Source organism: Emys orbicularis, chromosome 1 (genome assembly GCF_028017835.1).
Source record: "Emys orbicularis isolate rEmyOrb1 chromosome 1, rEmyOrb1.hap1, whole genome shotgun sequence".
NCBI classification, from domain to species: domain Eukaryota; kingdom Metazoa; phylum Chordata; order Testudines; family Emydidae; genus Emys; species Emys orbicularis.
In genome coordinates, this window is record NC_088683.1 from 32,275,316 (window position 1) to 32,302,983 (window position 27,668).

At 44.5% G+C, this 27,668-nt stretch overlaps 1 protein-coding gene across 1 annotated transcript in view; it reads left to right on the forward strand.

Annotated features, from left to right (window-relative positions):
- SLC2A13 (solute carrier family 2 member 13) overlaps window positions 1-27,668 on the forward strand; it is a 358,865-nt gene that overhangs the window by 153,239 nt on the left and 177,958 nt on the right. Inside the window, exon 4 of the mRNA XM_065421661.1 lies at window positions 24,009-24,117. Coding sequence (XP_065277733.1) covers window positions 24,009-24,117 — 109 coding nt within the window. The remainder of the gene's footprint in view (window positions 1-24,008; window positions 24,118-27,668) is intronic.

The window sequence follows — 27,668 nt, forward strand, 5'->3', positions numbered from 1 at the left end:
TCCCTTCCTTCCCCCACCCCCACTAAACTTCTGTTTTGTTCAAGAGTTTCCCCATAATCTCCCTGATCAGGAATTTGCTCTCTAGCTCATTTAGTAAATTAGGGGAAGCTGACAGCAGGCATAGTCGGACAATAATACTAATATTGACCGACCTGAAAATATCTTCCCAGTGACTTCATAAAGACATATTAGGTAGCAGGGGGCTCTTATATATGATACTTGAAAAATAACTTTCATTGTTTCCTGACCCAGTTCACCATCAACTGATCTGTTATAATTAATAATCGTATGAAGCGTTCTCACTGACATTTTCGGGTTTGCCTGTCCTTGAAACCTGATAACATTTGGATGGAGCCATTGCTTTCTTTCATTGATGAATGTGAGATTGTACCGATACTTTTGGGGTCTGCAGTTCTTCAGACATAGCTCACTGCCACAATTGTATTTTCATAGCGGGTTACATGCCACCTATGGAAAGTTGTCAAAACATTATGAAAAGTCCCTACTGTGCACCGGGAGACATGCTTATCAAAGAAAATAACTTGCCGTTTTGTAGGGTCCACTCCAACCATAACTAAGGCTAAGATTTAGTCATGCATATTTTTAGCAAAAGTCATGGACAGGTCACGGACAGTAAACAAAAATTCACATCCCCTGACCCGTCCATGACTTACTATAAATACCTCTAAATCGTAGCTGCTCCTAAGGCGCTGCTGCCCTGGGGCGCCGCTGCTCAGGGGGGGGGGGGGGGAGGTCACTGCTCCAGTGGTGGGGGCTGACTGCCTCCAGCCACCCCTGGGGCCTCCGAGGCGGCCCCCGGGACCACTGCTTCTCCGGCAGTCCCCAGGACTGCTGCTTGGGCGGTCCCCAGGGCCACTGCTTCTCCGGCAGTCCCCAGGACTGCTGCTTGGGCGGTCCCCAGGGCCAGCTGCACCGGCTGCTGCTTGGGGGGTCCCCAGGGCCAGCTGCCCGGGACCGCCTGAGTAGTAGCCGGTGCAGCTGGCCCTGGGGTCAGTGGTACTGGCTGCTGCAGCTGTGGAAATCACGGAGGTCTCGGAAAGTCACGGAATCCATGACTTCTGCAACCAGACTTGCAGCCTTAACCATAACTAACCTCTGTAGCTGATAGCACATGGTAACCCCACAGCCATGACAGCTATTTAGAGTTCTGATGATCATAATGGTCCCTCTGGCCTTACTCTGTGAAAAGCAGGGGATATGGGTGGAAGTGAATATCTTCACTTTAGCAGCCCATTGGCCAGCCAACACTATCATGCCAGTGCAGTGAACTGCTATGAAGAACTTAGCTGGTTTCATATTTAACTTTGTACAGTGCCCATACAGATTGCCCTGAAGCCCTGGGCAAGGGCTTGGTTTTGAACAGATACAATAGATTTTCCATTTGTATAGTACAGATTTCTTAATTTATTTGACTGAGATAATTTTCCAAAGTAACAAAGCACAAATCCAGATCCTACATCCACACACTCCTTTTGCCACTGCCTCCTCATCTCTGGTAACATTTGCCCCAATCCTGGCCCTCTGCCCATACCCATCATAATGTCCCACACCCATCCCTACCACCACCTCTGCCCTTCTTGTGCCACAATTCCTAACCTCTCTCCCATCCCTCCTTCCTTTTATCCTCCCCGTCTGCTGTCTCTGAAATGCCCATTCCATCTCTAAAAAGATCAGTCATCCATGACCTGTTTGTATCTCGCTCTCACAGTGACCTAGATCACTTCATCTGATGCTTCAGATGCAGCTTCCTTCTCTTATGGAGGCTTCTCCTTCTCTTACAGTCCCCATCTTTGATCCAACTATAGTGAGTGTGTTGGAGTTTTATCCTGTTCCTTTCCCTTCCCACTCTTCTTTCCTCTCTTGAACAGCACTGCATCCTACTCTTCTTTTCTCTCCTCCTTGTTGCTGTCCACCCAACTCCTCCCCATCAACCTTCCTCTCTGATTTTGTCTCCTGGCTCTCCCTCTTCTTTGCATCAAATCTCTCATTGAATCAGTGACTTCAGTTTCCATGTAATCCCTTTGACCCCTTAGCTGCCCTCACCTCTTCATTTGACCCGCTGCCCTGGTTCAGTTCTCCCACTCGCCAACAGAGCTGTTTGGTTGAGTTGGTCTTAACCCAGCACTTCACTCTCTTTCTCTCTCATTGCTGAGTTACCCCCTCCTATATCTCAGCCTCTTTCAGCATCATTCCGCACACCCTGTCGCTCTGCCTTTCCATGACATCCAATCCATCAGCATTGATAACTTCTCATCTGTTCTCAGCCCTCTGCTCCCCGCCTTCTCTTCCCATTCTTCCATTGTTATGGTTGTTGGCTCTCTCCATGCTTCAGTCTCCTCCACCCTTGACGTTGTCCTTCTCTCCAATCACAAGGTCTCCCCTGCCAAACCCTAGCCCTTGCTTAGCCCCAACATTGGCGTCTTCTGCTCTTGCGCTATGGAGCAATTCTGGTGGAAATCCCGTGACCAGGCTGACTTCTTCCATTACAGATTCTTTATCTCCTCCTTCAGTTCTGCCATCTTCCTGGCTAAACAATTCTACTTCTCCAACTTAATTGAATCCCACGTCTTCAATCCCAGCCACATTTTCACAACCTTTGGACTCACTACTCAAATCCTCCTCCCCCCTGCCTTCACTTTTCTCTCCGCAGAGGATCTTGCTGATTTCTTACAACTCTGGCCTTCTTCTTCCCTATCACAGACATAGAAGTTGCTGTTCTGGTCTCCTCCTGTAACTCCTCCCCTTGTCCCAGGGACTCATCCCATCTTCTGATCTCCCTTGTGCCCACTCTCATCCCCCTTACTTTTCTCCTTAACTTCACTCTCCTCTGGCTCTTTCCACTCATGATACACGAATGCTGTAATTTCTTCCAACTTAAAAAGCACCACCCTTGACCCCACTTGCCTCTCCAACTACTGCCCCACCTCCCTTTTGTTTAATCTAACCTCACTGAATACACTGTCTGGAGTTCCTCTGCTCCATTTTCATCCTAAGCCCTCTCCACTCCAGCTTCTGCTCCTTACATGTCACTGAAACTGCTCTTGGCAAAGTCTTTTGAATGACTTCTTCCTAGCTAAAGCTCAGAACCAATACTCCATCCTCATCCTCCTTGGCCTGTCAGCTGCCTGCAACACTGCTACTCCGGCTCTTTTTTTTTTTTTTTTTAAATCTTGTCCTCCCTGGCCTTATGCGATTGTCCTCCCCTGGTTCTCCTCCGACCTCTCTAATTGCTCCTTCAGTTTCTTTTTCAGAGGATCCTCCTCATTCCCCTCCAACTTTATGTGGGGGTTCCACAGGGCTGTGTCCTTCGTCCCCTTCTCGTCTCCATCTACACCGTATCTCTGGTAATCTCATCCACAAACACAAATTCAGCTCCCATCTCTATGCTGATGACTCTTAGATCTACCTCTACTCCAGACCTGTCTCCTTCTGTCCAAACTAAAATTACAGCTTGTCTAACTGTCAGCTCAAGCTCTACATGGCTAAAACAGATCTCTTAATATCCCCTCTCTTAACATCACTCCTCTCTGTGCATCCCTCCACTGGTTTTCCCCTCTTCTTTATTACATCAAATATAAGCTGCTTGTCTTCCCTTTCAAGGCTCTTTGCAGCCAATCCCCACCATACTGATCCTGTCTCATTCACTATCAAGCTGTTGACCCATGCCTTCGGTTGACCCATGAAGCCAGTCTCCATCGCCCACTTGTTAAATTTTCAAATAAGAACAGTTGTGCTTATTCCAGGGATGGACAAACTACGGCCCGAGGGCCACATCTGGCCCTCCATACGTTTTAAACTGGCCCCCAAGCTCCTGCCGGGGAGTGGGGTCAGGAGCTTGCTCCGCTCGGCTCCTGGAAGCAGCGGCATGTCCCACCTCTGGCTCCTACATGTAGGGGCAGCTAGAGGGCTCCACGCACTGCCCCAGCACAGCTCCTGCACCTCCCATTGGCCGGGAACTGTGGCCAATGGGGGCTGCAGGGGCAGTGCCTGCGGACGAGGCAGCACGCAGAGCTGCTTGGCCGCACCTCCGCGTAGGAGCGGGAGGGGGGACATGCCACTGCTTCTGGGAGCTGCTTTAGATAAGTGCCGCCTGGACCCTCACTCCTGACCCCTCCCGCGCCCCAACCCCCTGCCCCAGCTCTGATCCCCCTCCAGCCCTCTTAACCCCTCGGTCCCAGCCCGGAGCACCCTCCTGCACCCATAACCCCTCATCCCAGTCCCACCCCAGAGCCCACACCCCCAGCCAGAGCCTGCACCCCAAACACCAATTTTGTGAGCATTCATGGCCCGCCATACAATTTCCATACCCAGATGTGGCCCTCAGGCCAAAAAGTTTGCCCACCCCTGGCTTATCCTATGGTGCTTCTCATGCTTGGGAGGTACTCCCCATAATCATCTGCGACTGAAAGCTACCTCATTTCATCCTTAAAACTCTTTATCATCTTGCCTACAAAAAGCCTTGATAATGGTTAGGCAGCTGGTGTGCTGAGACCACTGCCTATCATGCTGACTCCTTGTACTCCCCCAACAGCCTGTATTCATCTGTTGTCTCCTGTTTTAAATAGTGAATTCTTTGGGACAGGGACTCCTTTTGTTCTGCGTTTGCACAGCACTTACCACAGTAGGATCCTGATCCATCACTAGGGCTCCTAGGCACTACGGTAATATAAACTATAATAACTTATCACCAGGAAAAGGATTTAGTTGAGTTTATTGAAGTCATGATTTTAAAGTTTGATCCTGAAAAAATAGCCCCAAAGAGTAATATAGAAGGTTTTCTCTTGTATTTTAATTTCTGTTTCTTCCACAGCATAGAATTACTTTGTTGCTCTGTGTTTCTGAGTGCCGGCTGGAATTTAAACAGCCCTGTGATATTGAAGTGGTGTGATTAGGTGGTACATTCCACATGGATCAACTGTCCTACAGCTCTGTCTGTTTGTCTGTGTCAGCGAGAGACACACACACCTACCTATATATCTATATCTATATATCTGGTAATAGCAATCACAGTGCAGCTGTGTAGGTGCCCCAGCCCTTACTTATGGGTTGGCAGGAAGGATTCCATTTTCACCATCTGTCTTTACACAGTTCATATGGTTTTACTTGGTCTATCCATTAGGGACCAGGATATGTCACTGTGAAGTATCACCCCTTTCAGTCTTGGTGGGTAGACAGGGCAAGAACCCCTGAAACTCCTCTCTGAAAATGTAAACAGAATAGAGGTTTTTGCACTCTCTTTTTCTAACCGCTAATGGACTACTACTGTTTTGGGAAAGAAGAAACCCAGAGATTGTGGCCTGGGACAGAGCCCCCCATGGTTCTGAGGGAGGAAGTGGCTTTGAAGAGTTGGAGAGTGACACTTGGACTTCTGCCTTTGTTCACAACAGAAGACTGGAGTTCTCAGCAGGGTAGGGTGGGAGCTGGCCTGCCCCTTTGGCAATGGATCGCCACCACACGTCTTGATTACCATCTGTGAAACAAAGCACATCTGGTAAATAGGATAATCCTCAACATGTACTGAAAGCATAACATAATTTTTAACTGAATAAAAGCCTTAATGTTTTGTTGATTAGAAGACCACTTGCATGAAAATGCATAAAACTAAAACTGCCTCCTGCAAATTCTGATCTGCGGTGGCTTTAGTATTGCATTGCTTTGCTTTTGTGTAAGAGAATTTTATTGGATTTTATTCAGTGATAAATTGTGTTTCAGGAGTGGTAATATATCAAGGTTTTCCTAGACAGAATGAAATTGTGATCCCGAAGCAAATCACTCCCATAGGTGAAACAGACTGAAATTTGTAGTCTGCCTTTAAAATAGAACTTTCTGAGCCAAAACTGTATACTTGCCTTCCCTGTGCCTGGGGCATATTTGTATACCAAAGAAATATTCTTACATGCTGTACAAAGGATATCATCTGAACACATGATAGTTGCATTGAAATTTATATTAGCCTCTTGAAACACTTCACTTCTCCTATGAGTATGGCAGACTGTACTTGTGGGTCAGAACTGCACTGCTTGCTCTACTATCAGATTGGCCTATGTTTGCTTCTGTCCACAACTATAAATAAATTGTTCCTGACACTCCTCTTTATTTTTTTTTTGAACCAAGAAAAAGCAATCATCTGTTGATGCAACTTACTGCTAGTATTGTAGGAAATAACATTCTGTATCAATAGTATTATCATGTTGTTGCTTTCCTTGATGAGATCTCTCTATTAAAATTGAGCTTTTATCTCTTCAGAAATCTGAAAAACTTCCATTTGCTTAACTGTTTGGAGATGATTTGGAATGGCTTAATTCCTTTACAGTAGTGGAGTGAAAATATATGCATTTAAAATTATGGGAGTGCTAATGGAGCCTGTAGAAGGTTCGTGCCGGGGCTCGACCCTCCTGGGCAGGAGGGGAGCCACACCGACTCACTACCGGTGAGGCAGTGGTAGAGTTCAGGCCTCAGGCCCTCAGGCAGGGGCTGAGCGAACAAACAGTTAGTTCAGGGCTCAGGCCCTCAGGCGGGGGCTGAGCGAACAAACAGTTAGGGAGCTCAGGCCCTTTGGTGCAGGGGCTGAGCAACAATATAACGATTAGGATAGGCCCAGGACCCTATGCCTGAGCGTTGGGCGAGGGGGAAGCCTGCCACCCGTGAGCGGGGGTGGCAGGGGGGGACGCAGGCCCACCCACTTCACTGCGTCCCAGCCCGGGGCCCTAGCAGCGGCCTCTGCCGCTGCGGGTCAATGGGGTGTCCTGACCGAAACACACTGACATCAGCTCACACGTGTCTACAGCCTGACTGCGGTCAGCTACCCCCGGGCTACTTCCAGGTTCCCCCTCAGGGCCTACCTCGTCCGTGGCACCGGGTCCAGTCCAGTCCACGAGCATGGGTTCCTCTCGGCCGGGGCTTGGCGGCAGGTCCGGCAGTTCCTCGGGGAAATCCGGCCAGTTGCGCTCGGGCGGCTCCTCCGGGTAACAGCAGGGGCGGAGGGGCTCTGGTGGCGTCTCGCCTTCGGGGTTGGTGTGGGGGAGTTCCAACGGCTCCTCCCAACGACGGGAGCGGACGGACTCTGGTGGTTCCTCCTCGTAGTGGGCTCGGGGTAACTCTGGCCAGTTAGGGCCACGGCCTCGGGCCTCGGAGGTCTCCCGGCCGCGAGCTCCCCGCCGCACGTCTGCTCCCTGCGGTGGCTGGGGCCGCACTGAGCTCTGGCGGCCGGCTTTTATGCTTCCTGTCCCGCCCCTTGACTTCCGGGGGACGGGAACAGGCGGCGGAGGCTCTGCCCACCTGGGTGTCTGTAAGGGCACTCCCTCTGCTGGGCAGGAGGGGAGCCACACCGACTCACTACAGAGCCCAAGGCCAATCATCATATTCTTAAACACATTTTATTATTATTAAATATTTTTATTCCCAAAGTGTCTAGGAGCTCTAGGCATGGACCCCACTGTGCTTGGCACTGTACAAACACAGAATAAAGACTCCCTTCCCTACAGAACTTATAGTCTAAAACAAGAGACCACAGGCAGACAAATGCGAGGAGTACAAGGAAACAATTGGACAATATTGGTCATCATGATAGGCAGTGGTGTTGGCACACCCATGGCCTAACTGTTGTCGTTTTTTGTATATATATTGCATCCAGGGTCCGTGCAATCCATTAGGCGACTTAGGCGGTCGCCTAGGGTGCTAGCATTTGGGGGGCGGCATTTCGGGTCCTTCGGCGGCGACTGCGGCTGCCGGATCTTCGGCCGCCCTGGTCATCATCGGCATTTAGGCAGAGGGAGCTGGGGGAGAGGAGTGCGGGGATGGTCGCTTGCAGCAAGTAAGGGTGGGGGCAGGGGGCGGCGGGCAGGGGAACTCCCCGCCCCAGTTCACCTCTGCTCCGCCTCCTCCCCTGAGCACGCCGCCCCGCTCTGCTTCTCTCCCTCCCAGGCTTGCGGCGCCAAACAGCTGATTGGCGCCACAAGCCTGGGAGGCGGGAGAAGTGGAGCGGCGACGGCATGCTCAGGGAGGAGGTGGAGCAGAGGTGAGCTGGGGCGGGGAGCTGCCGCATGGCTCCCCGGGCCGGGGAGAGCTGCCGCAGGGGGGGTGCCTTAGGGTGGGTGGGGGGGGGGCGGAGAGCTGCCACAGGGCTCGGGGGGGAGGGACGCAAGGTGGAAGTTTCGCCTAGGGCGCGAAACATCCTTGCACCCGCCCTGACTGCATTGTCTACGTTTTTAAAAGGGCTTCATAATTTGTGCTGATCTGGATGTTCCCCTCACCCTTAGGTAACGAATCAGTTGGGTAAGGGTTGTAAGTTACAAATTTGGGAAGAACTCAGTCACTGAAAGATGTTGGGTACAATTTTCAAAAGCACCTATAGCTGTTTGGAAATGGGACTTAGGCTTCTAAATCACTTACGCACTTATGAAAATTGTATTTGTCTAAATATTTGTATATTTAGCGGCAATGGGAAGCTCCTGTCATAGTTGTAGAGTTTAGGGCCAGAAGGGACCACCAGATTATCTAATCTGACCACCTGGATATCACAGAACACCAACACCACCCAGCACCCGCACACTAAACCCAACAACCAGAATTAGACCAAAGTATTACAGCCCGCAGGAGACTAAATTATTATATGCTACAGGAAGAGAATAGGAGGGACCGAGATGCGCCAATGCCATAGGCACCTGCAATGGCAGAGAATTGATTGACTGACTTTCTCCAGGTCACATAGGAAGCCTGTTACAGGGCTAGGAACTGAATCCAAATCTCTTGAGTCCTAGTTCAGGGCCTTAACCACAAGGCCATCCTTCCTTTCTTACTTTTCCTAATTATAGGCCATTCTAGCCCATAATATGCTCTGTCCTTTGTGCGAAACTGTCCCACTCCTTACGTTGCCATCGACTCTGCAACATACTGTGTGACTTGGAAGTTTAATGGTACGTCGCATTATGCAAACAATGGGATCACCTTCTACCACTCATGACTATCTTGTATTTCTCAAATTTGAATGTACACCTCTACCCCAATATAACGCGACCCGATATAACATGAATTCGGATATAACGCAGTAAAGCAGCGCTCTGGGGGGGCAGGGCTGCGCGCTCCGGCGGATCAAAGCAAGTTCGATATAACGCAGTTTCACCTATAACGCGGTAAGATTTTTTGGCTCCCGAGGACAGCGTTATATCGGGGTAGAGGTTTATATCCTTCAGTGCACTGAGAGCAGGATCTTGGGTTGCATCACTTGTTTGCAACAAAGCACTACTGGGAACAGCTAGGTAAAAATAAAGTACAGAGTGATTTTGGTTTTTAAACTTAAAAAAACCCAAGGTCTTATGCTTCGTTGGATCTTCCACAGCTTTATAGGGAACTCCAGCCAGTCTGTACAGAATAACATTTTTTTAAATGCAAAGAAATTTGATTAAGGTGGGACATGATTAGCGATACGTGTTTTCTGTTATTACATAAATGTGATATTCAGGCAATTGCATTTTGTCTTCATTATGCTGAAAATCATTAGAGATGTTTCCACTCAATACAAACTAACCAGCTTCCAAATTAAATATACTGGGCAGTACAAGAGATCTTAGTGTGTCTGTTATGTAGCTAGTATTTGCGTTTTCAGTTGGTGCCCTTCCTCCTTGATGATTCTGCTGATTTTCTGCCTCACTAACCTATGCAACTCTATGCTATATTTGTAAATTCTATCTTATCCATTAGCCTTCAGTAACACTTAAATCATTGCTGAAGATAAATGATTTCTGTCTGTCAGTTACTGAAATTACTGATTAAGGAAAGGATTTAATTAAGCCAAAACCCACACTATGTCCCTTTGATCAGCTGAAGAAAAGATCTTTAGTCTGAGTGCGTACAAACAATTGTCCATACGTCAGGAACAAAGAATTACTGCCAAGATTTAAGTAGTTCTAAAAAGGGGACCAAACAAGAAACTCCTGTAAATGTCAATACAATGACAGTCTCCCCATAAACCTTGAAAACCAAACAGATGTTGTGGGATAAGGATTTATAAAAAACAATCTATAAATTGCCAGACAAAGTTGGTTGCTGTTATTGATGGCATTATAAAATTAATGCATGGAGAGAGAGAGATGTTATGGATTATCCACAACCTTGCACATTGTGTAGTCCTTAACAGTTATGCAAAATTAGAGTAAAACACTTTGCACAGATGCTAAAAAGTATATATGTTTCAAGGCAGTGAAGACTATATACTTTATTAAAGCATTCGTTGAATTCAGCTTCTGCTCACATTCTGCAGTTTCTCTTAATGGTTACTAAAAGATCTCAGGACCAATACCCAAACAGTCCAATCATTTATTTCTTGGCAGTTCAAGGTTCAAATTTATTTCATAATGTATTCCTTTGTTTCAGTTAACTGCAGCACTTAATAAAATAAGTCAATGTTTTGATTTGCTGTATCCTACATTATGAGAATGTTGGGACTTTGTCCTCCTGTCGGTGGTGGTGCACATAAGAGGACCTGAATCTGCTATAGCTGCCAGCTAGAGGAGATGCTACTTTAGCTCAGTCAATAGAGGTTATGCTCTTGGGCCCCAGTTCAGCAAAGTTCTTAAGTTTGTATTTGGGTCCTGCTGACTTCAGTGGTACTTACAATTATTAAATACGTACTGTAATAGACCCAGACCAGTTGGGAACAGCAGAGTATCAGAAGGGAGATATACTGGCCACTGGATAAGTAGGTTTCTGATCCCTGAGTGACCAGAGCAGGGGCTGCTCCAGGCTAATAGACCACCTGACTCCAATTAACCTGCTAAGAGTCAGGTGAGGCAGTTAAGCACCTGACTCTAATTAAGGCCCCTCTGATGCTATAAAAGGGCTCACTCCAGTCAAGCCAGGGGGAGCAAGTGTGTGTGAGGAACTGGGAGCAAGAGGTGTGCAAGAAGCTGAGAGTGAGTAGGTGTACTGTTGGAGGACTGAGAAGTACGAGCGTTATCAGACATCAGGAGGAAGGTCCGGTGGTGAGGACAAAGAAGGTGTTGGGAGGAGGCCATGGGGAAGTAGCCCAGGGAGTTGTAGGTGTTGTGCAACTGTACCAGGAGGCACTCTAAACAGCTGCAGTCCACAGGGCCCTGGGCTGGAATCCGGAGTAGAGGGTGGGCCGGGGTTCCCCCCATATCTCCCAACTCCTGATCAAACACAGGAGGCACTGACCTGGACTATAGCTTCTACCAGAGGGGAAGGTCTCTGGACTGTTTCCTGACCCACAGGAATCTGTGAAGCGAGCAAATCTGCCAATAAGCGCAGGACCCACCAAGGTAGAGGAGGAACTTTGTCACATTACTTAAGAGCTTTGCTTAATAAAGATGGACTTAAGAATGTGCTTAAGTCTTAGCAGTGAAGGTCTTGAGTTTTGACTCCATTGGAGGCTCATGCAGTTAGTGATACTGGATGTCATTAGTAAATCCATTGTTGACTTGGTTTGGTGTTAGAAAACCAGATGTTAAGCACTGAGGCAGACAGTACATTTAACTTTGAATTTCCCTTTCCTGGTGTGTACGTTAATTTTGGAATCAGTCAGCTATGTTGTAATTGCATTGACTTAAACAGTTACTTTTTACCATGCTTGAATATGACCCTCAATTTTAACTTAATGTAATGTTATGTCTGTTTCATTTTTAATAAAAGTGTCTCTCTGTTAATGGTATTTCATTTTTCAGAATGGATTTACAAAGTGAGAGGAAAAAAATTGATAGGAATCTCTCATATAATTCAATGGATGACAAACTAGACTTCGTACGAGCCAATTTAAACTAAATGTATCATCACGGAAGCAAACAAAGAATGAAGAACAAATCATATCCCATATAGACTTCCACTGAGCTCTAGGCTACTTGATCAGTTTAAATATTTTACTGCTTGTGGGTTTTTGTTTGGGAATATTTCCATCCATTTTATTCTTTTCAGGGAAACTGGGTTTATCATTAATAAATACTGGTAAGCGGTCTGGGTAGTGATCTAAAGTAACCAGGAAGAGGGAACAGCTATTTGGAAATGAGGAACATATCCTTATGTCCGAAGAGTATGCATCCATCTTTCATTTCATCAGCTGGAAAAGCATCAGGCAAAAATAAATTAATTGAAAACAGTAGTGGGAACCGATTTCTGCAGTAAAATTCAAAGGAAAGTATGAGAAGTTTAAAATATATATTGCTCAGAAAATGAAGTACAATGCCTAATGTAAGAAACTAAGTGCAGAAACAGACTGAAAGGGTCCCTTGAGAGCAAATTGCTAATTGGGGTTGGGAGGGACTTTGACACATACTCAACTTCCTACTACTAATACACATGTCCCCAGAGCCATCCCTGCACTGAACCAGGGCACAGCATATTATAGAAGTGTATATATGAAATATCTTAAATGTCATTCAAAAACATTTCTCTATTATGAAACTTGATCTGTTTGGGATTTTCCCCAAATTCCTTCACTATAGTTAAGTCCAGAAGTAGAAACATTTTTTAATTCCAACATAATGACAAATAGTATGTGGTGTACTTCAATATCATCTCTTTTAAATCACATTATAAGCTTTTCCACTTACACTAAATTAGTCCTTTTTATAACTCTTTCCCTCATCAAAAGATATTTAGCGAGGCCGTAAGGAAAGTAGAAAGTGCACATGTAACCCACACACCTTGTAGGTGTGGTGTTCTGTCCCATCTAGTGGCACAGAGACCACTTAGAAGAGAGAGATAAAATGAGTCAGCTCTACAGCCTTAGCTAACAGTCAGTTGGCTTTTAGCTCATGCGATAGAGGCTCATGCACTAAGCTCCCGAGGTCTCAGGTTCGATCCCGACGACCGGGGTCTGTTGGCGTTATATATACATACCGTTTATACGTTGTTTATCAGTAGTTTAAAAATTAAATTCCACAGAGTTACCATATTATGGTGTTTGTCTCTGAAGGAGCTGACAAGCTAGCATCACAAACTGAAGCCTCTGCTTTCACCTATCCAGTTCATTGCCTTTTCACACTCATATCAGCAACTTCTCTGAGCTCCCTGTGGTATCATTTTAATTGTCACTTTTGTCTGTGCACTGTGTGTTTCATCATTATTTCTGAGGTTTTGAAGGCTTTTATTACAGTAGTTTGTACTTTCCAGAAAGAATGTGTCATATGAGGACAAAATATTCTTTTCTTTATTTCTGCCCCATCTTGTTTCCCTACTTGATTCTACTTCTTGTCCTACTTAAAAGCATTCTTAAGAGATGCATCTGCCCCCTTCTTTGTGAATGTGCTCAGTGGCTTTAGATTTTCCATCAACAAAGCTTCATCTCAAATAATATGTTATCAAAGGATAGATTTTTTTTCTTTTTCTTTTTCTTTACTGACAAAATAAAGTGTCTTTGTTTTCAGGATTCCCAGGAGTCCAACCCGTCTCGCTATTAAAATAGAAAAATCTGTTTGCTGCTGGAGATCTACCAGCCTTCCCAGGTTTTTGTTTCTGGAGTTCTGCCAACTTCCCCACATTTTTGTTCCATATGTGACCAATTGCATCCTCACAATCTATTCCCCTAGAAGAAAATAGTTCTGAGCTGGGCAATGTAATGTTATCCGCCAACTCAGTAAATATACCAGTTGTGTATTTACTGTTATTTAAATACAGTTATGCCAAGTGTGCAAAGTCCCTGCCTAGAAGATAGTCCCATGGGCACCAGGTTTGTATAATTTTTGGTGATGCCCAGAACGGGTCCAAGCCATCCCGTCCATAGGACGGACCGGGGCAACCGCCCCGTGCTTTGGGGTGCCCCGTGCTTCAGGGGGACAAGGCGTCTAGGGTAGCCTGGGGGTTAGCAGGGGGCCTAGAGCTGGCAGCAGTGATTGATCCGTCCCTAGCCCGCCCCTGCTCTGCCCCCTCCCCACCCCCATTCCACCCCTTCCCCAAGCCCCGACCCCCACCCCGCCTCTTTCCGGCTTCTGCCCCCTCCCTGGAGTGATGCCGGGAGCAGGCGGGTCGCTCGCTGCTGCCGGCACCAGGCCCCCCCATTAGCTCCCCAGGCTGCCCTGGACCCTGCATCCCCCTGGAGCATGGGGCGGTTGCCACAGTCCATCCTATGGATGGTACGGCTCTACCTGGACCCCGTGTCCCCCTGAAGTGTGGGGTCCCCCAAAGTGCGGTAAGCCCAAACACTGGTGGAGCTGAGCCCACGTTCCTAAATATTGGTGGAACATGGGCACTACGGGCCCATATACCTCCCCTGCCCAGAGAAAAGGGGTGAAGGAAAAAGACCAAAGTGGTCAGGGAGGTGATAGGCACAAGGCTTGTATCACATCTTGGTACTTCCATGTTTTAACATGAGTGATTTTTCTTTACAGGGGAAGGCACCGTGGGGTAAAGGTGGGGATGAGGGGAATGATAGGGAGGGATGAGTGTGAAGGATAAAAGTGGGAGGGGAGAGTGGTGGACAATTGAGGGAGAGGGGCAGACTCTGGGGTGGGTAGAGAGGACCAACGTGGACAGGGGGAATGAGGCTTTGATGCTGAGGGATGTAGGTTAGAGGAGCAGGAAGATGTCATTGCACCCAACCAATCAACATGTGGAAAACAACCAGAGTTCAAGTCTGACTGTCCAGTGACACGGAATCTGATAGGGCAGCCTCCTGCTGCTGCTCCTGACTAATGAGCAAGAAGCTTGGAGGCGCTAAGGTTTCCCTTGGAGCTCCTCCTGCTGGAGCAGGGCCTCACATGGGCTGAGGCCTCTGGCATATTGATGTTCCTTGCTGAGTCCTACTTGTTCTATTGTGAGGCAAGGTGTGGGCTGGGGATCCTCTAATTTTATTCCTCTCTTACCTATTGTGTGGCAACAGTGCTGACTATTTCTTATCCCTAACACATGTACTTTGGAAACTACAGCAGTGCACAACAAGTTCTGGTTGAACATCTATGCCTCGTGTTGAACAACATAAGAACATAAGAACGGCCATACTAGGTCAGACCAAATGTCCATCCAGCCCAGTATCCTGTCTACTGACAGTGGCCAATGCCAGGTGCCCCAGAGGGAGTGAACCTAACAGGTAATGATCAAGTGATCTCTTCCCCGCCATCCATCTCCACCCTCTGACAAACAGAGGCTAGGGACACCATTCCTTACCCATGCTGGCTAATAGCCATTAATGGACAACCACCATGAATTTATCTAGTTCTCTTTTAAACCCTGTTATAGTCCTAGCCTTCACACCCTCCTCAGGCAAGGAGTTCCACAGGTTGACTGTGCGCTGTGTGAAGAAGAACTTCCTTTTATTTGTTTTAAACCTGCTGCCCATTAATTTAATTTGGTGGCCCCTAGTTCTTATATTCTGGGAACAAGTAAATAACTTTTCCTTATTCACTTTCTCCACACCACTCATGATTTTATATATCTCTATCATATCCCTTCTTAGTCTCCTCTTTTCCAAGCTGAAAAGTCCTAGCCTCTTTAATCTCTCCTCATATGTGACCCGTTACAAACCCCTAATCATTTTGAGCTCAGAGTGGGTAGTTACGGGTGTTCTCACCTGCTCTGGCTGTTGTGTAGTAGGGAAGACTAGGGAGCAGAACACTGGATACCTGTTAAAAAGCATGAACAGAAGAGCTGATGATGCTGGAGAAGAGGGTGTGGAAGCTGCCATAAGGAATGGGGTAATAGAGTGATTGCTATGTGGGGAGGAGCAAAAAAAAAAAAAAAAAATGACAAACACACACCTGTCTTCCATCCTCAGTAGCTAGGAAAGAGAGAGTGAGAAAAGCATTTTCCTCTTGCCTTATGTCTCTGGGTAGGATAATTCCTGTATTGCTCTATATAGATAGAAGAAAGGACATGGTTTGGTATCACGATAAGATTTGGTCAGAGGAACTACTCTACGGGTTGAGATTATTTATGCTAAAAAACTGAGAGGTGGCTCTCTTACTGTTCCATGCCCTTGCTTCCTTGGAAATATTCCTTCTCAGTACCTGCAGAGTAATGTGATGCAGGCTTCCATTTTTAAGCTGTTGCTACAAGCTGCTGCCTAGATTACTTGGCAAGAGACCATTGAAGACTATGCTGATAACTTTGCATTGCCCAGTCTCCTATGATAGTTGCCAGACAGTGTGAAATTTTGCCAGGGACAATAATACTAATAAGCTGGTGGTCTGGGGATCACCAGGTTCCCAGGCACCAGGTGGCCTGCTGGTGGATTTTTGATTGTTTTCTTCCTACAAGGATATGAGAAAAAGGCAGAGGAAAAATATCCAAATATTCACCCAAATACACTGTATGCCAGCTCTAAATGTTCAAAACTCATGATGAAGGCCCCTCAAAATCATGAGATTAAAAATAAGAATAATTTGGGAGGGTTTTTTTGCTTTCTGATCTTTGAGTCTGTAGGGTGCGCCTGGGTCACTTTTTCAAACTTTTCTCCAGTCATGAGGTCTAGAAGCTTTTATTTTTACTTTTTTAAAGCTGAGTCTCACATAATCACGTGTCTCCAGGAGCTTTAAGTGAAACATCAAGTAGCGTGAGACTCAAGATAAAATTGCTAGTTGGCAACACAGCAACCTTTCACTTTTTGGTTTTTACTTGAAAAATCATAAATTGAAAATATTTTTGACCTTCTCTGCCTCCTTTTCTCCATGGCTCCCTGATACCTCTCCTTCTGTTAGGACGCTTCCAGGGCTGAAAACTGAGATTGTTGTAACTTTCATCTTGATCTTGAAATAAATTGTGTCTTCCAAAATAATGACGTTAAGTGACTATCAGGTTCCCAGCTTCTGATTTGTTATTTGACGTCCCACTCTGGTTGTAATCATAGCCATGTTTTGTTGTCCTTCTGCTCTGCCTCTACATTCTTGTGACCAGGCAGAATTCTTACAAATTTCCATACTTTACACACTCACCATAACAAATCAGATTGGCTTAGTGGAATTGTCACATGAGGTACAAAAACACTGAGGTAAGGGAGGCCCTGACAGCCTATCAGCTCTTCAAGGGTCTCCTTACTGAAAAAGAGAAGGCAGTAAGATGCAGGATGTGGCCCACAACCCTAAACCAACAACTTTACTTTGTGAGTAAATCCAAATGTTAACTAAAATGACCCAATGTGTTTTCCCACATGATTAATTAGAGAGGGGCCTAATCAAGCCCTTTTTACCTCCCCAATACCTTCCTCACTTTGGTAGGGAAACCAGTAGTATTTACTGTGTAGCCCAAACCCTTTAAACCAGTGACTGATAATGACTGATGCATGACCCCTGCAAATGATGAAGAAACACAGCTAAAAGCATAAAAAGGTTTGTGTGTGTGTGTGTGTGTGTGTGTGTGTGTGAGAGAGAGAGAGAGAGAGAGAGGTTCTTTAAAGTTAAAAAGGAATGTTTATAAAAAAAAATGCTTAGAATTTAAGTGTTAATGCAAAATTAGTTTTGTTGATTTAGCTGGGGATTGGTCCTGGTTTGAGCAGGGGGTTGGACTAAATGATCTCCTGAGGTCCCTTCCAACCCTGATATTCTGTGATTCTATGAAAACACCCCAATGTGATAGGAGGTGCTTAGGGAAAAATACAGAGTTTTGCCCACACTAAAAAAATCTGGTGACCCTTTCTTTGAAAATTTCTAGTGACTCCGTGTTTGGAGAAGGGAATTTGCCAGAGGCATGGCTCTTGTTTCAGGGATGCCTTGCTGTCCCCATGAAAATCCACTGGAATTTGGCCCAGTTATAAGACTTTGAAAAATCAGTTTGCATGCTCAGTAGAAGAGCTAAAATCTCTGAAGCTTCCATGTCACTGGGCATGCTCCAGCCCAGGGCTGAGCAAGACTTTTCTTACAATGGCTGCTATGGGTTGCAGGGGACTGTGTCAGGTCCGGGTCCAGATCCAGGCACCAGAACTGAAAAGAGGGAGTCTGTCTCTCCTGTGCTCCAAATGCCCACCATGCTAAGCCTGGGCAGCACAGAGGAGGAAGTTGTCTGAATTGAATGCAGAGGGTGAGAAAAGATGGACCTGCAAGAGTAGATTGGAACAAAGGTGTTGTACGTGGGGAAGACTGAGATTAGAGACTGGTGGTGGGGAGAGGGAAACTGGGACTGGGATTTGGTGTGGAAGAGAGACTGGAACTGGCTGGATAAGGAGAGTGGGACTGAAAACCAGTGGGTGAAAAAAGTGAGGGGGAGGGGACACAGATCTGGTGAAGATTGAAGGTGTGTGTGGGGGAAACGGACTGACAGAGCAAAAAGACTCGTACAAGGACCTAAGGGAGAACTGAGATTGGATGAAAAGCTTGGGGAGGGAGATTGAGAGTGTGGAGAGGACTAGATGTTGGGGGAGACTGGGAAAGGGAAGTTCACAGGAGACTAGGAGTGGCTGGGCAAGGAAACCAGGATTGGGATGAGAAGCTGGGTAGGGAAGGGACAGGATTGGAACAGAGATAGGTGGGAAAGGATGAGGCAAAGAGGGTCAAGCTTGGGAAGAACAGGTTGAAGGGTCTGTGACCACTAGAGCACACCCCTCTCCAGAGATTGGCAAGGAACCCAAGATTCCTGAATCTCACCATTCCTGCGCTGTCAGCAAATAGCTGCAAAACCCATTGGCAAAGTGTGTGTCCCCTCCCACTCCAGTGCTGGTTCCATGGAGACTGAGAACATGGTACTGCTGTCAGTCACTCCCCTACCTCAAGTGAAAGAGGTCTATGTGGTGAAGCTAAAGCTAATTTCCACCACTGCTGATAAACCATGAGAGTGTCAATCTGATGCCATGTGGTGGAATTTTTTTTCTGTTTTCTCTTTGAAAAGCCTACAAATTTACACACACACAACTGCATTAGAATAACATTATTAAGGTTGTGAAATCAAGCACTCCAGAGTTAGGAAATGCCAGAATTAAGGGTGTCTGTACTTTCTTATTTCAGCCCCCTTGTGCATATGCATTGTGATGCAGTCATTAATTAGATGATTGCATTCAGTGGACAGGGAGGACAGTGCTCATGTTATTTTGTTCTCTTCTCATTGTTCAGTGGGAGGCCCCATACCTTATTTATTGCACTCTTTCAAACACTGCTCTGAAGACAAAATTATGAATTTCCGCTTGGGCTTTGCTGTGGTGCTCATCATCAGAATATCTGGCCATCAGGAAGTTTAGACTTGAAATTAGATGAAGGTTTCTAACCATCAGAGGAGTGAAGTTCTGGAACAGCCTTCCAAGGGGAGCAGTGGGGGGAAAAGACATATCTGGCATCAAGTCTGAGCTTGATAAATTTATGGAGGGGACGGTATGATGGGGTAGCCTAATTTTGGCAATTAATTGATCTTTGACTATTTGTGGTAAATATGCCCAATGGCCTGTGATGGGATGTTAGATGGGGTGGGATCTGAGTTACTACAGAGAATTCTTTTCTGGGTGTCTGGCTGGTGAGTCTTGCCCACATGCTCAGGGTTTAGCTGATCGCCATATTTGGGGTCGGGAAGGAATTTTCCTCCAGGGCAGATTGGCAGAGGCCCTGGGGGTTTTTTGCCTTCCTCTGCAGCGTGGGGCAAGGGTCACTTGCTGGAGGATTCTCTGCACCTTGAAGTCTTTAAACCACGATTTGAGGACTTCAATAGCTCAGACATGGATTAGGGGTTTGGTGAGATTCTGTGGCCTGCATTGTGCAGGAGGTCAGACTAGACGATCATAATGGTCCCTTCTGACCTTAAAGTCTATGATTCTATGATCAGAGTATCACAAATATCAATGAATGTGAGATGAGGGGCTATTATTATCTCCATTTTACAGATGGGGAACTGAGCCACAGATATTAAGGTAAAAAATATTCACTAATTTTGGGTGATCAATTTGAGACAACTAGATCCAGATTTTTCAATGTACTTAGCATTTTATAACCTTTCAATAGTAAAAGACCAGCTCCCATTAACTACAGTTGAGAACCCAGCACTTCTGCAGATTGGACCCTAGAATCTCAAGTCATGCATCTGGAGGAGCAACACAGTTAGTGACCACCTGTGAAATGTCTGATTTAAGTGACTTGCCTAGAATCGCTTAGGAACTCCTTGGCAGAGCCAGGTATAGAATCCATTTCTCCAGGGCAGCATTCAACTTGCTGTAATCATGAGACCATCTTTTCTCTCCCCTGCCTTATTCACTTAATACCTGCTAACTTCTGCAACAAATGAAGCAGGGGAGCTATAGACAAATCTCCTTCACTACACAACCCTATAAGGTCCATTTTGGGCATCTAGCTTATGATCATGTAATTAAAGACTATCATAATGACTAACCACAAGGGGGGCTAAATTAAGGTTGCACAGGCATCTTAACTCTGCCATTTCCTATTTTTATGCCTAAAACTTACACCACAATTTCACTATTTTCGATGCAGTTCTTTTTCACTTCTAAAGGGGATGCCACGTATAAGTAATTGGTTTATGGGTTCTGAGACACATACCAAATCCTTTTGATTTCCCTCTGTAGGTAAGAAGGGCCTCAGGGAGATCCAAAGAATTTGGGAAGGGTCCACTTCTAATTTAAAAAACATTGAGATGTTTTTGGTGAACACTGAAATTCTAAAAGATCTTTTTCACAAACATCCATTTTTCCTTTACAGATCTCTTTGTATTGTGACATGATGGTAGATATAGTACGGTGGCTCCTGCGCTTTTCTTGGTGGTGTGGGGGGGGCTAAAATACCACCACTTACCCCTGCTCTTGGGGCACCGAGGGCCCCACTAGTGGCCCAGGAAGGTGGTAAAGGAGGGAAGCGGGGGAGGGGTCTGGGTTTGTTCCTCACTCTGAGTCCCAGCCCCTCTCAACCCCTGCAGGTTCTTACCCTCTTCCCCCTTGGGTGGGGTACCTTCAGTCTTTAAACACTGGGGGAGGGAATATCCCTCCCCTGCTGGGGCAGGGTCTCCCTTACTCCGGTTTTCTATTCCTCCAAGTCTCACAGCACACCTCCAAGCTCCAGTCCTCTCCCCTTCCTCCTTTTCCCTGACAGCCTGAAGCAGGGGGTTTTATTAGGTTTCTAACAGGGCCTTAATTGATTACAGGTGCTCCAATTAACCTGTAGCAACCCTCCCTAGTCTACAGGGAACCACGCCTTAATTAACCTAGGGTTTATATACTTCCCTTCTACCACTTCCCACTGCTCCCTGGCCCTCCTGTATCACAGTATGTACACCTCTACCTCGATATAACACTGTCCTCGGGAGCCAAAAAATCTTACCGCGTTATATCGAACTTGCTTTGATCCGCCGGAGTGCGCAGCCCCGCCCCCCCGGAGCACTGCTTTACTGTGTTATATCCAAATTCGTGTTATATCGGGTCACGTTATATCGGGGTAGAGGTGTATTTTTAAATCCCACCTCCTCTCTCTCTCTCTCCCCCTCTCACAGATTTTTCATGCTTGTAGCTGTGTTTCTTGATCATTTTTGGGGTGGCAATATTTATCAGTCATTGGTTTAGGGGTTCCAGGCCAAACACCAAAATCTCTGTAGCTAAGATGAGCCTTCAGTTGGTGATTGGAGCAGGAGGGGGTAGGTCAGACCCTGGAAGGGCAAGTATTTAGGTCATAACATCATATGTGGTACATTTTTATTTCCTGTGATGTCCTAGCCAGTGACTTTACTTCCGATGACACCATCATCCTTTTCTCTCCATCAATCTCTCACTTCATTCATCAGTCTCATTTTAACATAAGTTAGGGCCAGGATATTACAGTCCATTACTATGGATATTTTAATTCATTTCAAGCTTATATATTGATATTATTTTAACTGACATAAATTTACTTACTTGAGACCATCACACTAAACAAGTTCAGCCAATTCTATTTTAACAGAGGTCACATTTGCATGAAGATCTAAAGTCGGTATAGGATTCTTTCATTTCATCAATTAAGAAGAGTGTTTCCTCAGAAACATTAAATGTTTCTTCTCTCTGTCTGGACTTTTTCTCATGGAAGAAGACTAGTATTGCCCTTACTAATGATATCTGGCTCTGAAACACCTTGACATGAACACTTACAAACTTGTTTGCCTGAAGTGAGACCGTGCTGTTAATAGACAGATGCAAACCCTTCCACCCCCCCCCCCCCCCGCTCGGCTCCCCAAAAAAACCCACACAGGGACATCTCCTCTTCACTATTTAATATTGTACATCTTGTCTGAAAAGTATTCTAGTAAATTGCTGGCTGGTACTGTTCAAGAGCACCTTTTATTTTGCTGGCATGAGACACACAGATGGCAAAATACTGAAAACCGTTAAAGCCAGGTGGTTTTAAATAATATAAGAATCACACTCAATATCTTTTTTAAAGCATCTGTTTTACAGATGCTCAGTCAATTTGTTTCTTTCGATTTTCTTAGGATTACAAAGCTTCTGTAATACTGAGATTAATGATGCATTTTATTTATTCAGTCACTTTATTGGTTTTTTTTGCCGAAAGCTATGAATTTTATGAAAGAAAAGTCTTTAGTTTTGTTTATATCTAATCAGATGTGCAATTGCCCTGGCACAGATTTGTGGTAAACCTTCTATCTTCAGCATAAAGCAGAATGATAATTTGGATGTCATATTTGTGACTCTAGGTCAAAAACATGAAAAATTACAAACACATTTACTGAATTTAGCTGATGAAACATTTAAAGGTATCTAGGGAAGTAAGACTTGAGCTCTAGTTATCCTTCTATTTTAGTGTCTTCTCATTAATTCTGTAAATTTTGTTTTCTCCTATGCTGGACCATGACTCTTCTTCTTGTAATGATGAAGAGGTAGTTAGTTGATGACAAGAAGTGGGGCGTCAATAAAAAGCATATTATTTTTAAAGTTGTGGAAAGTGGCTCTTGCCTAGACAAGTTTGACCAGCTTTTAATAAGAGATTCTCTTTGAACTTGTTTCATAATTCAGTTGTTGAAACTACTTACAAATATCCAGCATCCCTGAATCAGAACTGTTTATATCAGTGTATTGAAAGCTTTCTTACTTTGTTAGTTAAAAGCCCTTAATTTCACAAGAGATTTCCACAGTTCATGTTAATTGTTAATCAAGAGCAACATATTGAGGAGAAATGTTGAGGTAAATCTAGAAATAAACCCATGAAGCTTAGATCTTTGAGGATGTCAGAACTGATTATTTTTGTTTAGCTTTTCTTGTATTATTCCTTTGACTGAATCCATTTTGATTCTTATGCCTATCTTAATTTTTTATTAGGTGCTGTATGTAGCTATACCATATATAATGTATATGTGTAAAATATAATTAGGATCAGAACATATTCTGTTTAATGGCACTACGGGCACAAACTCATTCTGTTAACAAATGGAATCAAGTATTATACACTCTTTGTTTGTTTTCATGTTATAGCTTTCTTTGACACATTGTTTTTAGGACACTTAAACTTTAAAATTAAACTTGTCAGGGAAAGAAACGTTTTCTATTTGGAAACGTATTTCTGTTCTCCTTGTGGAGCACAAAGTTACTTTGAGTATATCATTTGCTCCTCTTTTACCATCTCCACATATGGAGGCTGCCAGAGACGTGTGGGAAAGTTTTTGTCAATTAACTTGTGCTCCGTCTGCTGGCCCTTCTGCTGGAGAGCAGAAACCCAGCGAGTTCCTAAATGCATCCTCACCTGCAATCACTATACAAATGAAGTCAGTGGGAGTTGGAGATGCATTTTGATTGCAAAATCTGAATACGAACAGTGGCAGAGCATACTCATTTAGTTTCATGGTCTGTGTTAATATCAGCGAAAGTTCTGAATCTAAATTTGCATAAGCCTTTTTATTAAATGAACCTCTTGTAATCAACAGGATTTATTGGATTATAACTGGATTTTTTTTTAAATGGTTGCATTTTGGGCCTAAGCCCCCTGAAAGTCTCCTATTTAGTAGAATGCATAAAATGGGAAACTAGACCAAGTATGAACAAAATATTCTGAATTTGGTGAAAATGAGGGGAAAATGTGTAATACCTGAAAGTACTGAACTGGTGGGTTAATAACACATTTTGTACTTTTCTATTTTTAAAGCTGGACCTGTGATCTGCAGAATGCTGACATACCCTCCAACTCGAAGAGCTTTAATTGTGGGTTGTGGTCTACAGATGTTCCAACAACTGTCAGGCATTAACACCGTCATGTAAGTATCAGTTCCTCCTTTTGATAAAATATTGGAAAAACATTTCATGAGGTATTTCAACGTTTGGCTTTTAGACTGAATATTAATGGGGTTCTGAATCATTAAATTGAATACAATATATGTATGGAACATCACAAGTATACCATATTTTGAGTATCAATAATTTAATGATGGTAAGCTATTATTTAAAATTAGATGTTGATTTCCTTGCATCATGGTTATGGTCAGAAAGATGTTGGTGTAAAACATTCTTCACAGATTTGCTGTATGCCATATCCAGAGTCTCATGTACTTTACTGGATTTTATTATTGTGCACTTTATTCTCTATTGCAGACCCCATACTTCTCTGGTTGACTGGGCTGGACTCTACTCCGGCCTAAGCATGAACAATTGTTAACAATGTTCTATTTGCAGAATATTTACACCTCAAAGACATCTATGTGTAATATTAGCACAAACAAAAACTTCATTTGGTTGGACTGGGCAAGTTGCGTCAGGACACACCCCATCAATTCAAATGTTTGGGAGCATGAAAATAAGTTAAGGGGAAAGTTTCCAGCATTCCTTGCCACCTTCACATCATCTACACACCTACAATTCTGGAGATAAGACACTCCAGCACTCCCTAATGCTTTCATTTCCTTCTCCAACACATAGTGAAAAACAATATGCACTGTAACATATACACCCATGCATGATACTCTCACTGTGATGAAAAATCTGAAGAGCAACCTCATGCTCTTTTGCATCAACAGATTGTCACAAATGATTATCATGGTCCATTTCTGCCTTAATAGTACTGCAGTTGCTTTTAAGGTTCAACTTCTGGCACAACCGTAAGCTTAGAAAATGAGTAACTCACTATTTGTGTAGGTGGAAAACTGTCTGTCATCACCTCAGAATATGGTAAGAGAGAGAGGGTTTGGCTGACTCACTGTCCCAGAAGCCAGCAGTTCTTCATGATGCTGTATAATTTAGATGAAATAGACTCATTTGAGGGGTCAGTTTATACTCTTGCCTCCTTGAAACCTTTGCTTTGAGCAGTCAGGTTAAATGAAATAGACTGAGCTCACACACCCAAGGTTTGAGCATTGTCTACAGTGTGGATTCATGAAGGCAGTCATCTGGAAGACCCACAATTACAATGAGAGTGGCAGTTTGTTCTCCTGTAGAAGGGAAAATAAAACTGTGGAGTGTATCCTCTGCTTAATATGTGTAACTCATTAGTGTTTTAAGTTCTGTCTGCACATCTTGCTAAGAACATGCTCCTATGATCTGACCTACAGAAAGAAGGGTGATTATAATCAAAGAAATACAGTGGCCGGAATAGGGAGGGAGGGTGTAACTGGACTGGGTAATGGGTATGACAGCATATTAGAAATATAAAGGAGAGAAATGTGAATGTTAATGTGTGAATTGTCTACATCATTTTGTCTATGAAGGGGACTGTGGTGTGTTCAATCCATTTCTAGTTTATGAAGCATACGCTTTGATTTTTTTTTAAACTGCAGTATGACTTCCAAGATTCTGGTAAGAAGGAGCAAAAGGGCATATAAAATATATTAGTGAATAATAATACTTTACAATGTTCACATGAATACAGTGTCGGGATATAATGTTAAATGGTTAAACTTTTGATTTTGATGTTTGCAACAGATCCAAAACTTCATTAAGCAGAAATATATTGAAATGGCATAAGATCTATAGTAGCTTACTTTGCTTACCCTAAATTGCAGATACACCTTACCGTGCAATAGCTTTTACAAACAGCTTGTAATTGACCTAATTTGATAGAGTGTGGGTGGAAGAAATTACTACTATACAATATAGCTGGACTTCATAGACTTTGCATAGAAAGATGCCTTTAATAAACACATTAAAAAGTGCTGATAAAAGAATAGCTTATAATCATTTATAGTATCCAGTATTTTCTTTAAAAAATCAGTATAGTTGAATTCCCTTTTCATGTCACAAATTTTGCAAGCTAGGTGAACACTTTCCCATGAAAGCAGTTTCTTTATACAGGACATTGGCCATCTGTTGATGGTTTGGTTTCACGATAAATTGGGGATTTTAAAAAAATTGTTACAACTGTCAGTCTATGCATTAACTATCTATGTAACTGCATGGTCTTGTTTTCATTGTTCTCATTCTCCTTCTAGCCTTTTTATTTGCTGTTCTCACTCTTCGTGTTTGATCTCAAATTAGATTGTATGCTCATTGGGGCAAGGATTGTCTCTCACCATAAGTTCATACAGCACTAACACAATGAGGCCTTTATTCCTGATTGGGACTGTAGATGATACAACACAAACAGTTAATAATGATAGTAAAACCTTCTTGTAAACCTAGATCTATCCCACTAAGTGACTTAGCAATAGTTCCAGTTAGAAAGGAATTATAACAACAGACCTAATATTAGGCCTGGTCTACACTAGGCTTTTATGTCGAATTTAGCGCCGTTACATCGAATTAACCCTGCACCCATCCACACCACGAAGCTATTTAGTTCGACATAGAGCTCTTTTAAATTCGACTTCTGTACTCCTCGAAAACGAGAGGAGTAGCGCTAAATTCGAAATGGCAATATCGAATTAGGCTAGGTGTGGATGGAAATCGACGGTAATAGCTCCGGGAGCTATCCCACAGTGCACCACTCTGTTGACGCTCTGGACAGCACTTCGAGCTCGGATGCTCTGACCAGCCACACAGGAAAAGCCCCGGGAAAATTTGAATTCCTTTTCCTGTCTGGGCAGTTTGAATCTCATTTTCTGTTTGGACAGCGTGGAGAGCTCAGCAGCACTGGCAACGATGCAGAGCTCTCCAGCAGAGATGGCCGTGCAATCTAATAGAAAGAGGGCCCCAGCATGGACTGATCGGGAAGTCTTGGATCTCATCGCTGTGTGGGGTGATGAGTCCGTGCTTTCAGAGCTGCGCTCCAAAAGAAGGAATGCAAAGATCTACGAGAAGATCTCTAAAGCCATGGCAGAGAGAGGATACAGCCGGGATGCAACGCAGTGCCGCGTGAAAATCAAGGAGCTGAGACAAGGCTACCAAAAAACCAAAGAGGGAAACCGACGCTCTGGATCCCAGCCCCACACATCACGTTTCTACGAGGCACTGCATTCCATCCTAGGTGCGGCCACCACCACTACCCCACCAGTGACCGTGGACTCCGAGGATGGGATATTGTCCACGGTCGGTTCCTCGTCGGAAATGTTAGCTGACGGGGAAGATGAGGAAGGAGATGAGGAGGACGAGGCAGTCGACAGCGCTTGCACCGCTGATTTCCCCGACAGCCAGGAGCTCTTCATCACCCTTACCGAGATCCCCTACCAACCGTCCACAGCCCTTACCCCGGACACCGAATCAGGGGAAGGATCAAGCAGTGAGTGCTTTAAACATCTAAACATTTAATTTTAACATAACTGGAATATTTATATTGTTAAGAATGGGCTTTTCATTCACTCATTTAAACATAGAAACTTTTATTTATAACAAAACAGGAATATTAACTATATTAGCAATTTGGTGTTCATGATTTATTTGG